Source organism: Meleagris gallopavo, chromosome 4, assembly GCF_905368555.1.
Source record: "Meleagris gallopavo chromosome 4, MGAL_WU_HG_1.1, whole genome shotgun sequence".
Taxonomy (NCBI): Eukaryota; Metazoa; Chordata; class Aves; order Galliformes; family Phasianidae; genus Meleagris; species Meleagris gallopavo.
In genome coordinates, this window is record NC_139407.1 from 68495900 (window position 1) to 68509988 (window position 14089).

Below are 14089 nucleotides of genomic sequence, written 5' to 3' on the forward strand. Positions count from 1 at the left end.
ACATCCATCATACCAAGATTAACATCTCGACAGGACGATGGCAGAGCTGTTACCATGCCTGCAATTTGATTTAGCATTACCTGCCAGCACCCAATCCCTTTGCAGGGGACATTTTTGGATTGTTGGACCAATGCTACATTAAGGTAGGGGGAAATCTTGCAGCTTGCCATAAGATCTCCAAAAGAAAATCTGGATACCATCTTCAGCTAAGAGAGCAAACTGCAATGACGAGAAGAGGCATGCAGAGGCTCACAGATATTTGAGTCCCCTTAAAAGTTTTCCTGCCAGAGATTAAGGAACTATGCTTTAAGCAGGGTGTGCATCAAACACTAGGGACTAAACCAACACAGACAGCATTGGAGATCTCTCTACAAATGGTCTTCAATGGTCTGCATGGCACAAAAAGGTAATACCAAGCTCCTTAACACAAACAGGAAAAAAAAGTTCTTCAGAGTGATCAGGCATTGGCACAGGCTGCCCAGGGAGGTGGTGTAGTCACCACCCCTGAAGGTGTTCAAGAAATATGGAGATGTGATGCTTAAGGACATGGTGGGGTGGAAGTAATGATTTTGGAAGTCCTTTCCAACCTTAATGATTCTACATGAAAGAGGCCTTTAGACTCGAGGGCTTCTTTCACCCAGCTTGAAGAAAGCAAGAAAAACAAGATGAGGATGAAAAGAAATCATTCCCACATTCACTTTTCACTGTGTTTAAAGAACATCAGAATCTTTGGTGCATGAGCTCATTTTGGAGTTGGAAATGAACTGCGCAGGGGAGGGTCTTGCATTGCCTGGAAAAAACTTAATGCTTTCCTCACTCCCCAAAGCTGGAAACAAGTGCTATAAATGCACAGCAAAAGCACAGATATAGAACAAAGCAACCAGAGAGCAACAGCAGTGCAAGGGAATTTCTGAACCTCTCCCCTCCCTTACAGAGTTAAGCAAGTAGCATTACATGCAGAAATACCTTGGTCATGGCATAGTTAAACTTAACTTCTGGGAATAACTTAGATGGAAAATGAGGATTGTTTCCCCACTGCAATCCCTCCACCCCTAGCAGTTCAGGCTGCTTTTAGAAGTCAAGTTGAGCCCCAGCAACTCTTCTTTTAACCACCCAAGAAGTCAGCCATGCCTCCATGTCCAGAGACGGATTTGGTGTGTATAGAAATCAACTCTGGAAGATGCTTCATCAAAAGCACCTTTGATGAAGAGCTGATAGCCTAGATAAATTAAACACATGGATTCTGAGGAGCCGTATGCTTGATAACCACTAAAGAAACTGGATTTTTTGATACCTGGCCCACTTGGTCACTATCAAACAAACAAACAAAGGCTCACTTTACACCTTTCCTTCTTAAAGCCTGGTTTTAAGATTTCCACCCTTGTGTGCCGGAGTCTTCTTTCCAAACATCAGAAGTCCATTTTTTTCTTTAAGCATCCCAAACAGCCGAAGAAAAAGGATACAACTAATTCCACCACAAATATCACTGCTAGAGGCAAATACGCAATTTTATTTTTTTTTTCTGTCCTCTTTTGAATGGAAGAGAAAACATTTACAAAAAGCCCAGGAGGACACACAAGAAAAGTCAAACTTCTTCACATGCAGAAGAATCCACAGCACGTACATTCCTTATCCCCAAAAAACACACCCTAAGGCATCAATTCCAGACTCATCACAAAGCAGTGGTTCACCTTAAGTCTTTCAATTAAGAAGGCATTTGTAAAATTGCAGGCTTGAAAATTGCTAGATATAATCCATAAAAAGTCACCACTAAGATTCAGAAAGCAGACCCATGTAGTCAGGCAGAGGTCTGCACCACACCACGTGTTTACTGAATCAACATTTCTAGCAAGTACACTCTGTAGATCTATCAGGATTTGCACCTACTATGAAAGCCAGGTTTACTACATTGTCTTCTTTACCACCTGCACTGTGGGCTTAAAATCATGTGATGGGGGCAAAAGCACAGAGGGTGGAAGTGCCAGAGTAGTGCTGCACTGTTCTTTTATCACCAGTGCCAACAAACAGCATTCCACAGACCCTTCTCTCCTGCACAAAGCTGTCCCATTGCAGGCACAAACGTTGAAGATTTAGGGGAATTTGGCACTTTGAGACAAAATTCCTAGGAGTAGGTAACTCTATGTTTACAAATAGAGCCTAGCACATAACAGTATTTCTACACACTGGGGACATATTGAGGATCATTTAAATGCAACACTGGATGCCCACACACAATTGATGCTTTTTGTTTCCACTGACCAACTAGCCAATTTCTCAACAAATTGTCTCCCAACAACAGCCAAAAGCAACCAAGCTTCACCAACACCATGTTGTTCTATGGCTTGCGCCTTCCCTAGGAGCCAAGAGCAGGTAGCAGCCTCACTCAATACACTTTTATCACAACAAAACAACTCATGGTTGCAGTCCTGGATTCACATGCTCTACAAGGCAAGGCAAATAGAAATATCCATTATATTTGCTGATGCAAAGCTATGTTTGCAAGAGGGGATCTCCTGCTTTACACTGCAGGCACCTGACCTCTATCAGAAGTATCTAACAGGTCGTTTTCCCCCTTATTTCCACTATATGCCTTAATGCAGCAGGTGTGGGGATTGACTGCAGCCAGCACAGTTAAACCCAGCAGGCATGTGCTACACCAAAAGCCCCTCTGTACTCTTGCTTTTTTTAAACCAGCAGCTGCTGGAGAGCAAAAACTGACCTGAACTCACCCCTAACATTTTAAATTAATGTAAAACAAAACAGATTTCACACATACAACCGGGTTTTAAAAGTGTCAGAATGACATTGAAGTTACTTAGAGACAGTATGTGCACCAAAAAGAAAATAAATTTCATCTCTCCACCAGTGACCAGCCTGCTACTGCTTTCGCTGCTGCAAAACCCTAGGCTCCAAACTCAGAACCGTGTCCCTCCAGGCCTGCCTCAAGCTTTGGGCCATGTTTTAAGAAGCAGGATCTTAATTTTGCAGGGGTGGTTGACAAAGTCACCAAGCCCAACACTGTGCTGTACAGCCCAGGTGGATGCACTGGGGAAGCACTTCATATTTTGGGAGAAAGGGAGAAAAAGGACGATGCAGATGGCTTGAGACCAGCTCAGCAGCCAGTTTTTAGTGGGTTTTCCTTTAACGACACAAAAGAACTCACAACTGAAAACCAAAACGCCCAGAGAGGAGGAGGAGGAACTGCTTTTGTTCCGCCGAGCTCCGTCACTCACCAGCAGTGTTGGGTGGCACCTCCAGGTTGACGTTGACGAAAAATCGGATGCTGTCCCCTGAAACGATGGAGGAGTTCACAGCATCAAAGAGCTCCTCTCCCCCCGTCTCCTCCTTGGCCTCGCAGCCATCGTCCGTGTCACACTTGAGGTACCCTGCCAACGAGAGGGGCATGCAGTTACAACCTTGCCAAGAGCTGTGCTGGGCCCACAACCACGTGGGCACACATACGAACCCATGGCTGCCGATAAGGGCTGAAGGTGCACAGCCTTCGTGGCCCCACAACTTTGTGAGGGCCTTCTCTGTGTGGTCAAGGGGCAGCTGCCACAGGGAAGAGACACCGAGCTCTCATAAAGGTCCCCAGAGCAGGCAGCAGGGTCAGTGTCCAACACGGCTGCCTTGCAGTCCGGCCACATGCTTGTGGCCTGCAGAAGGGTGGGAGCTCTGGCACCAAGCTGCTGTGCCACCAACGGCCTAACGGCACCAACTGAACCTCCCTGCAGCTCTGCACCAGAGCCTGGAGGAGGAGGTGGGAAGGGGGTGTCAGATTTTAAGGCCCCATTGGTGGAACTGACACATAATGCATCTCCAGGTGCACCTGGAAAGGAGTGTGAGCAGCTGTGTCTCCTCACAAGGATGTGGAAAAGTTAAGGCTCTGCCTGCAGCAAGCCAGGCCTTCAGCAGAATACCACCAAGCAACAGGCTCTCTCAGATCAAGATCTGGATGAAATCTTGGCCTGCAGACCCCAAACATTTGTATTTTTCAGCTGTGCCACTGCCTTAACCCAAGCTGTTCACCCACTCCACACACAGCAGGGCAATCACTGTGCTGCCAATCCAGCAGTTTTAACCCAAGGAAAAAACAGTGGTTTCCAAGGAGATGCAGATGGACAGACAGACTTGGAGCTCCCCACAGAGCTGAGCAGCAGGTCACAGGAGGGGACAGCACAGAGGAAGAGAGACAAGTTTCTTAATTACAGCAGACAACTCCTCACCCTTTTGCAACATTTTAATTAGTTTAACCTAGTTGCATTGAGCAATAAAGCTGGTTTTGCTGTGATGTTTTCTTGCAGAGCAGCTAGAGGATTCTTGTGGTGTGCTCTAACTTTGTCCTATTAGAAAAATTAGTGACATCATAGAATGTCATTTTATTATTTTTAACACATTGCTAGGATTATTCAGCAGCTCCTACCCATCTCCTGACAAGTCTCTGATGCCTAATTTGAAGCAGGAAGAATATATTTCATTAGCTTGCTTTGGCCACTGTCACAGAATGAAGACTGTGAGCTTCAAGGCAGAAGATTCAGTGGAAACTCTCAAATATTGATCGATTTTAAAAAGCAAACTTGAATGCAGCAGCACCAAGAAAAGCAGCTAGAAGCAGTGCATACAGTCTTGCAGGGATCTCAAGCCAATTGCTCAGCACAGCAAAAAAAAAAAAAAAAAAAAAAACACACTGAGCAAGTGAAGCCACAAACAGGAACTCTGCAAGGCAGGACAAGGGCTGCAGCCCTTCCTGCTGCTAGCTGCACACCAGTGTGCTCCTCATGAGTGCTCAGCATCTCCCAGGGAGGACTTGGAGGGCACAAGGGGCTCAACAATCTCTCAGCTTCTTATTTGCTTATCTGAGGTGTGGGATACCAGATAAACTCAACCCTCCCTCACCACCTTTGCCTCAATGACTGGAGAAAAACTGACCCATCCAAACTACTCTGAAGGCTTTAAGAAATATCCAAGCTCCTGCTGTCTTCCTTCAGCTCAGACAGCCAGCACTTTGCACCAAGCATAGTTCTCTGCTGTTGTTGGTGCTTAGGCAGCTGTTTGTATCCCTGTTGTATAAAACAGCCAGAAGAAAAGGGGATGATGAGAGCACAGAAGAGACTTTGGCATCACAGCCACCATCAGGCATGAAACAAGGCTGGCAGATGTACCAGGACCAAGGGGCAGCCTATGTCCTAGAAGGACAGACATGGTGCCAGTGCTATAAACCCCTGTGCAAACACTTCAGTCCCAAGCAATATGCTAAACCTGGGGTTTGGCTCTTCCGAAATATGTAGTAACCATTACCTCTCCTCACCAATGCAAAGCATTCATTATTGGTGTTAACACCACCCTGATGCCACAAGAACTCAGGCAGCCCTGCAAAGGGAAAAATTAAAAGAAAGATACAATCAGCCTAGGATAAGCCCAAAATCCATGATTCTAGCTTCTCCATCTCAACCATATCCAGGATGGTAGCCTCAGGGAAGATGTCAAAACAGGTCTCACATCTCCATCCTTTATGCTGAGTGGGTCAGACAGAAGGTACATGAAGTGGGATTTAAGCATGCAGCACATGGTTAACCTTTTTCCCCCCCTCAACTTATCCCAGTGCAATTAAGGTTCAGGTAAGAACAAAGCAGGAAAGCTTATACATTTGCTGTCCAAGCCCTGAAAGCAGAAAAGACTGGGAATGGGAGAGAAATGGTGCAGGAGCTGAAAGAAGGGCAAGGGTGGAGTAAAATCCCAGGGTTGGGCAGAGGTCAGCGAGGACTCTGGCAAGGGAAGCATCCTCAGTTCCTCCCTCCTTAGGGGAGGAAAGAGCAAAACAAAAGGCAGCCGAGCCACACGTCCCTTGGGCAAGGGACAGACAAAAAAACACTGCTTGCAAATAATCCCAAACCTGGGCTGTACAGGAACTGCACTCCCAGACAGGTGTCTGCTTTATCACTAAACCCACTCCTGTTTTGAATCCAGCAGCTCATTAAATCTGCCAGGTACTAAAACGTGAGCAGCTTATGCCTGTTGAGAGCAGGACCACCTCAAGGTGTACGCATGGCAGATGCACCTTCGCTCCAAGGACAGCACAAACGTCTCCAGCCCTAGCAACTGCTTTCTCCCATCACCCCAATGATCACTGTGTCACTCTACATGACAGGGTCAATGCAGACTGAGCACAGCAAGTGCTGCTTCAGCCTCAAATAGAGGATAGAAACACCACACCAAATATTTTGCAGTCTGAGCCCAGAGTTAGGAATCAAGGTCAGGATGGCAATCAGCAGAGCCCCCCCAGACCTTGAAAAACATCCTACAGTCAAGAAAATCCCCCTCAGCCCTTTAGGACTCATCTGATAAGGGACAGAAACAGAAAAGCATGAAAAAAGTAGCCAAGAACAGGTACAATTCTGCAGGAACAAAATCCACTCTTAACTGCAGGTAGCCAGAACCAGTCTTGACCTTAAGTCCCTCTATGCTTCAGCCCATCACCTGCAATGTGAAAATAAGCCACTACCCCCATTTTACGCAGGTTCTGGGAAGAAAAATGCAGTTTTTCCTCACCATTCTCCACTAAATCACTAAATCATCATCCCACTTTAAGTAAACCATGCCTGGCTCAGAACTGACTTCTTCCACCTCAATATCCATCCCAGTCTCTCTTTTTATTCCCATCAATTTTGTCAGAGCTTTCTCCAGTCCTACTGCTATCAATTATCCAAACATAGACAACATGATTACATTACAGCTTTATTATTATTATTTTCTTTTGAGCTGGTTTGTGAGAACCCTGGGCTCCGACTAGGAGAGCAATGAATTGGCCTGCAACCATTGGAGGTGGCAGTATCTCTCCTGCTGATGTATTAGTAGCACCTGGCAGCTGCAGCAGTAAGATCAGGAATAATATCAGAAAGTACAACTTCATCCCCATACACGTTCCCTAGAAAGGGCTACAGACTCCAAGGAAACAAGGTCCTAAAAAACCTTCTAGGAAAAAAATACAGCTATTTTCCTAATGACATCCCAAGGCTGGATGTAGCTCTGAGCAGCCTAGTCTGGGGGCTGGCAACCTTGCCCACAGCAGGGGAGTTGAAACTAGATGATCTTTGAGGTTCTTTTCAACCCAAGCCATTCTTTGATTCATTCTATGACATCATCCCATATCCCGAGCTATGAGACCCAAGCCAGACACAGCCATATCATAGCCCTCGGGTGTACCTCAGAAGAAAGCACACAGCCAATCATGGTATTAACCAACATCTGCCAGCATGAGGTTAGGTTTGCAAATTCATCCACCCACTAATGCTTCAGTTTAGATATATTGCTTTCCTGTGCTATGCATCCACATAGCTGGAACAGCAGAGCAAATTAGGAAGATGAGAATCAAAGCTCATCAGTAGTTACCTACTTCTGGCAAAATCCCTGCAAAAATTGCAGCCTTTGTTTTTGAAGTGCCACATAATGTTAACACTATGAATACTTAAAGCAGTCTCTTGGAAACAGCAATCTCACCCTCAAGGCAAGATCAACCCTTAACTATCTTCCCAAAGGTAGTCTAAGCTAGAAGTCTGAAAAAACCAAAGTAGTGTTCCCACTTACAGCACCTGTTTTGCACAGCAATGCCAATTCCTTCATCCAAATCCATGCCCCAGCTCCCTGCTCTTTTTCCAAAATGGTAGTGGTCCCCTCTCCTGAAATCTCTTAATGCCAGGAAGCTAAGTGGCATTAGAAGAGATCTTTTGAGCTCAGAGTTGGCAATTCAACAAGATCAGCTCATCACATTTCACATTTAATGAAACAGATGATTTTTAATGAAATTTCTAGGCACAGATGGTAGCTAGTTGCAGGATAGTCATTTTTCCAATGCAGCATTGGTCACCTCACCAGAATATCAATTACAATGTGCACTGCTCTCCTGTCAGATTCAGCCAGACATTTTACCCTGGGAAATGCAAAGGCTTTCCTTCCAGCTTCACTGCTTTGGATGGTTGTTTTTTTTGTCACTAATCCTAATCCATTCCAAACTGAAATCAAATGGTTTGCCTCCCTCTTTGCATTTCAAGTCATGAACTTCATATAAGCCAAATACACATCTCTGCCACAGTTAAAATTCAGAGAATCATTACGGTTGGACAAGACCACTAAGATCACCAAGTCCAACCATCAACCCATCACCACCACCACCCACTAAACCACGTCCTACAAATCAAGCATAGGATTTTACAGGTTCTTGTTTTGAAAGAGCCTAGAAGCATATCCACTGTCACTCAACTCAAAAGGGAACTCAGATTAATTGTGAGATTAATTATGGCAAGATTAACAATAATAATATATGTCCTACAGCTTTTAAAAGTAAGGGGACACAGAATCATAGAAAGGTTGGGGTTGGAAGGGATCTTTAAGATCATTTAGTTTCAACCCCCCTGCTATAGGCAGGGATACCTCCCACTAGACCAGGCTGCTCAAACAGACATCCAACATCCACTGGGATGTGGGCATTACCCATATCTATCTACAAACTAGTTCTGATGCAGGCATTTAAAATAAGCCACTTCATCTGATTTCTCCAGTCCTGGGGATTTTCAGCTTGCTTTAACCAACAATAGGCATCAATTTTCAAGAAGCACACAAGGTTTTAATTAGCCTAAAGCAACCCCCCCTCCCAAGCTGCAAGTTATCAGAGGGTTTGCTTTGTTTCCTGAACACTGCAGGCTTGTAGATTCACCACATCTCAGAAAACACCCAAATTCCCCTCTGTTAAGTGCAAAAGTAAACACAATAATGGAGCCTCCACCTCCATATTGACCTTTACACGTTGCACAAAAAACGAGGCTCATGTTGCCTCTAAAGGGCAAATAACCTTACACTTGGTTAACACTGGCAGGGATAAAGTAATCAAGGGATGCAGGAGATGGTTAGAAGCATTACCAGTTCTCCAGAAACAGGAATTGAAATAGCATCCCTGCATACTGACAAAAATGCTAATCAGGGTGAGCTTCTGGTCACGCATCATGCTGATTTAGAATCATAGAATCCTTAGAGTTGGAAGGGATCTTTAAAGGTCACCTATTCCAATTCCCCTGCAACGAACAGGGATACGCACAGCTAAATCAGTGTAATTACTAAACGCAAAGTCATTTGAGACAGAAGAGAGCAACTGTATGGATAGAAGAGCAGGTTTTCAGGTAAATGTTTGCCTAGATTTTTCATCTTCCTGCTGAGGTCAATCTTCAAAGCCATTTTTGGTTTGGTGGTTGGTTTTGTGTGTGTTTTGGTAACTCACAAATCTGAAAAGCAGACATGAAAAAACTCCTTCCTAACAAATTGTTTTATGTCAAACAAGAAAAAAATTAGTTCTGCAGCCATAGAACTCCGCTCTCCGAAGGCTGCTATCAAGTCACATTATGCAAGGCTCTCTCCAGAATTAAAATTTTAAGCCACACTAATTAAACAAAGCAGTTCTGCATATAGCTGGATGCCTGCTAGGACATTAAGTTTTTCCTTTGGTTCACAGTTGAGAGATCCCCTGGCAAAGCTCACTATTTTCAGCCTAGGGAGGTTTACCCACCCTGTGGCAAGCAGCCACGTGGAAAGGTTCTGCCAACTTTCTCAGGAGCTGTCCATAGGCCATGATTTTGGACTGCTTAAGGCTTGCTGACAACAAATTGGCAAGAAGGGTCCAGATCTGACTCCTGTGCTTGTGTAAGGAGCTCTCCTTTATTACACCAAATGCTTTTTGCTAGCACAGGCATATGGAATCATTAAGGTTGGAAAAGACCTTTCAGATCCTCAAGTCCACCCCCAAGCAATCCCCACCATGCCCCTCAGTACCACATCTCCGTGTTTCTTGGTATGCTACATTCAGGATACTCTAGCTTCCCACTGCCTCCAGCATGGACTTGAGAGGAGAAAGACATTATCTCTATATACACTACTTGGAGAAGAGCTATAGAGTAGCTGTGCTCAAGGAGGTTTTTCTGTGTTTTGGGGTTAGTTTTGTTTGTTTGTTTGTTTTTGTTTTTTTTTTTTGGAGAGAACATGATTCTTGATCCTGACCAAACTGGATAAATGTGAAATTAACTCAGTGCACTACAATAGTAGAGATGCCCCACTAGGGAATACATTCAAAACATTTCAAAGCATTTGAATGAACACTAGGTCATCTTTGTCAGCTTGCATATAACTTTTCAGAAATACTGGATGGTCCATGCTGACTTCTCTAGATCATTTACATAGGATTTAGAGAGTGTCTTCCAACTCCATTCCCTCTACAGGTAGAGATTGAGAGACAGAAGATCTGGGGAAGTGTTGATGATGTTTCTTGGCTCCAGAGCAATGATTAGGATCCCAACAAGTACAGGTTTGTGGTCTTTTGTAGTAATGACCCCACGGATGTAGATGTCAACCCATTACCTAAGCTTCAAGCCTGCTTCAAGATGACATATTGAACTAAAATTTCCTCAGGTAAAATTAAAACAAGGTAGTGTCTACCAGGTGAGTCACTAGACAAAACCCCAAATCCTCCACATAATAAATATCTCCACTACTGGCCAGCCATAATTTCTCACTTTCCCACTTCCAACCTTATTTCAAGTCTGTCTTTTGTCATGAAGAGCCAGATGGAAGTATAAACTTTCCCCTGCCTCTTCAGTAATAATTCATAACAGAACTGAAAGAACAGATCTGCTACAGAAAACACCCAGGCACTTTTGAATTAATTCCAGTATTGTATTTTGCAGCCAGATTTCTAGGAAATATTGTGAATAATCCAAGTAATTCAGTGGGGCTTTATTTTGTTTAGTTTTTTTTTTATTAAACACAGCAGCACGTGGAATTTCAGTTCTGTATCAGAACCCACAGAAATCAGGAATGTTTGTTTTATTCTATGCCTCCTGATAGAGGGTTCTTAAAAAAAAAAAAAAAAACACTTCTGCAAGAGATCCTCTCAGTCTCTCCATCCATAGGCAGCAGTAGCACATCTCCTGCCCTTAAACTGAACTTCTCATCAGGGGAACCCATTGCAAAAGGATTTGTTTCACGAAGGCATTTAGATTAATCTCCTAGTTGGGCAAACAATTCCAAAACAAAGACAAATCTTAAAAATACACAAATGCACTATACATACTGAACTAAATGCAAGCTGAAAAACAAAAACAAGTAGATAAAATATATCCAAACATCCCAAGCCAGATTGGGGCCCTTCAGCACAACTGCAATTTATTCTGCCAGCAAAACCAATTAATAAGTCAGAGGAGACTAAGCAGTGAGGGATTTGCTCTAGAAGACAAAATTTATGCTGCAATGACTGTTGAGCCAGCTTTAAAACAATGCAGCAATTCAGATATCCTCAGCACTACGCTGGGACTCCTTCCCTGGGATTTTGCACTAGAAAAAAATTTGTTTTCGTATCTTATCATAGAAAGTTCTTGTGTCAATTAAAAAGCTCATCACACATTGGCAGAACTTAATTGCTTGCAGCTAATACTGATGCCTTTAGAGCTAATCCACTCGTAGTGAACATTGGATGCTCACCCTCCTATTCCCTCATTACCTGGGCACAGGAGGTTGATGGCCAAGAAACAAGACAGTGCAGGGTTTGACAAGTTATTCTCAAAACTGATTGCTGAGCTGCATTTCATCAAGAGTCCAATTATCTTTAAGTTTGGATTTGGTCTACAGTCATCTCATTAGTTACTTAAATTTGCCAAGAAAACTCATTTGAGAAAACAACCTGAAGAGTCAAGTAACTTAAATGCACAACCTGCATCAAGACATTACCACAGCGTGCCAGATTTTTTGTTCTTTTTGTGTGAGAAAGGCTCAATTCAGACAAGAGCATGAGTAGAAAACAGATTTTCAGCAAGACGCTGTTGTCAGAAGACAGCTACTAAATGTGATGAAACATGAATCAAAAGCAGAACGTGGCCAACAACCACCACCATACCTGCTGTCACACCATGCTCTCCATCATCAGAAGCTTCTAACTGGGCAGATATGAAATTATTTCCTCATTTTTCCTCTTAACATTGCCACTGCAGAGCAGCTTTCCATTTGGTTCCTCTAGCAGTAGCTGAGAACTGGAGGATGCAATAAAACTGCAATTTGTGCCCAAACGCATGGGCTCCCTTTGATCATCATTCCAGACTATTTTTTTAAACAACAAAGAAGTTAAGCATATTAACACGTACCAGGAGACCATAAAACCCCCCGAGCTTTCAGAATAACCATATATAAGCATCCATTCTATGGAAATTCCTTCCTGGCTTTTCCTCAGCTCCTCACTATCTAATAAAGAGAGCTACAAATTACTAAATACCACACAAAGTTCCAATCCAGGGGTGTGTTACAAAACACTGTGTTGGTGCCACAGCAGCCATTACCCTTGCTACAATACCTTAAAAGCTGAAATTTCAATTTTAGCTTATGCCTTAACACTGCTGCAGTGTTGTTTAGGACACAAGAGTAAGAAACACTCGCTGGCAAGACCATCTTTGAATAGTGCCTAAGATTTGCCCTAGAACAAAAACATCCTGACTATAAAATATACAAAAAAACCCACATGTATACACAAGATCTCATAAGGAAATAAAAAGAAAGATCAGCAGCACAAAGAGAAAGTATTAAGAGTGTTTTTCAATCATTGGGGAAAAAAAAAAAGGTGCTAAGCAACCCAAAGGAAGAGTTGATTTTGTTTTTGCTTTTTAGTTGTATTTTTTTTGCGGTTTGGGGTCTTTGCTTTAAAAAAAAAAAGCTTAATTTTTCTGCTCTTTGAAACTTTCAGGGTGGGGCAAGAGGATATGTAGGTTTGAATGCCAAAAGAGGCTGATCTAAACAAGCGGTGCCAAGAAGCAGCTTAATGATGACAGTTTCCAAACAAGCTGCTTTGCACCAGGTTCAGGGTTGGATATTAGGAAACATTTCCTCTCCAAAAGAGTGGTCAGGCACTGGCACAGCTACCCAAGGAGTGGTGGGGTCACCATCCATGGAGGTGTTCCAGAATCATGCAGATGTGGCACTGAGGGATGTGGTTATGGGCACAGTGGGATGGGAGATCTTGGAGATCTCTACCAGCCTTAGTAATTCTATGAACCTAGCCATCTTTCTGCAACCTGTGTTCTCTATATATATCCTGTGCAGAAACACAAGCCCCCAGTTAAACTAAGGAGTGGAAGGTGACTGATCACCAAGCACTAAACTCTTTCTGAGGGTCAAACACTGTTTTCTGCCCTTCTGTTACTTCATCCAGCCAGCAGAAAGGACCTCTTGGTAGAGCTGACAGTACTTGCTCCCAGTTTCATCCTTTTGCTCCTAGAGATTGGCTCCATATAGCCTGTCAGAAAAGGTGAGTGAGCCCAGAGAAAGTGCTGACAACAGTAATGCTGGATCTACTGCAGCTGCATAGTTGCATCTGGCACATATTCTGCTTCCCCTTCCCAGATGTTAACCTAAAAGCTTGTTCCTGAACTAAGAAAGATGAGCCTTCTGACATATATACACATCTGCAGGCCTCAATAACAAGAGTATTTCAGTCCTTTGGCTTTCATCATTGGGAAATCCTGAATGCTTTGAGTACTATTTCTAAGGGCAAGAAATCCCATGCCTTCAGAGAGCACATCCCACTAGGACTGGCCTTGGGTTGGTAACTCAAAGCAATCTCCAGCATTTCCCCAAAACCAGAAGTTGGAACTTCACTGCACTTCAACTTCAGCTGTATGCAATTTCTGCCCTTCATCATTATAATGCCTTTTAGAGCTCAGCCACCTTTGCTAAGGCAAATGATACAAGCTTACAAATGCCTCAACTTAATGCCAGTTCAAAGAAAAATCCTTGAGAGCATTCTGCACTGAAACATGCATTTGCTGAGACTCTCATGTTTGTCTGATGCTCTTGGCAGAATGTCTCCAAAGGGATCTGACACTTTTGCTTCATCTCCACTCCAAGAAGATTGAAATAAATACATTCACCAGACTGCAATACAGGGAGCCATCCTAGAAGAACTGAGAAAACAAAGCCACCCTGAATAGTCAGTGCTGACAGCGTGAAGGTGATTTACTAATTTGAATATCTAAAACATCTATGGGATATAAAAATGCAGAGTCTGCTT

At 43.5% G+C, this 14089-nt stretch overlaps 1 protein-coding gene across 3 annotated transcripts in view; it reads right to left on the reverse strand.

Annotated features, from left to right (window-relative positions):
* Nucleotides 1-14089, reverse strand: part of SLC4A11 (solute carrier family 4 member 11) — a 95916-nt gene that overhangs the window by 64585 nt on the left and 17242 nt on the right. For all 3 annotated transcript variants that reach the window (XM_085223749.1, XM_085223748.1, XM_085223750.1), the window contains exon 3: nucleotides 3234-3386. In XM_085223749.1, coding sequence (XP_085079875.1) covers nucleotides 3234-3386 — 153 coding nt within the window. The remainder of the gene's footprint in view (nucleotides 1-3233; nucleotides 3387-14089) is intronic.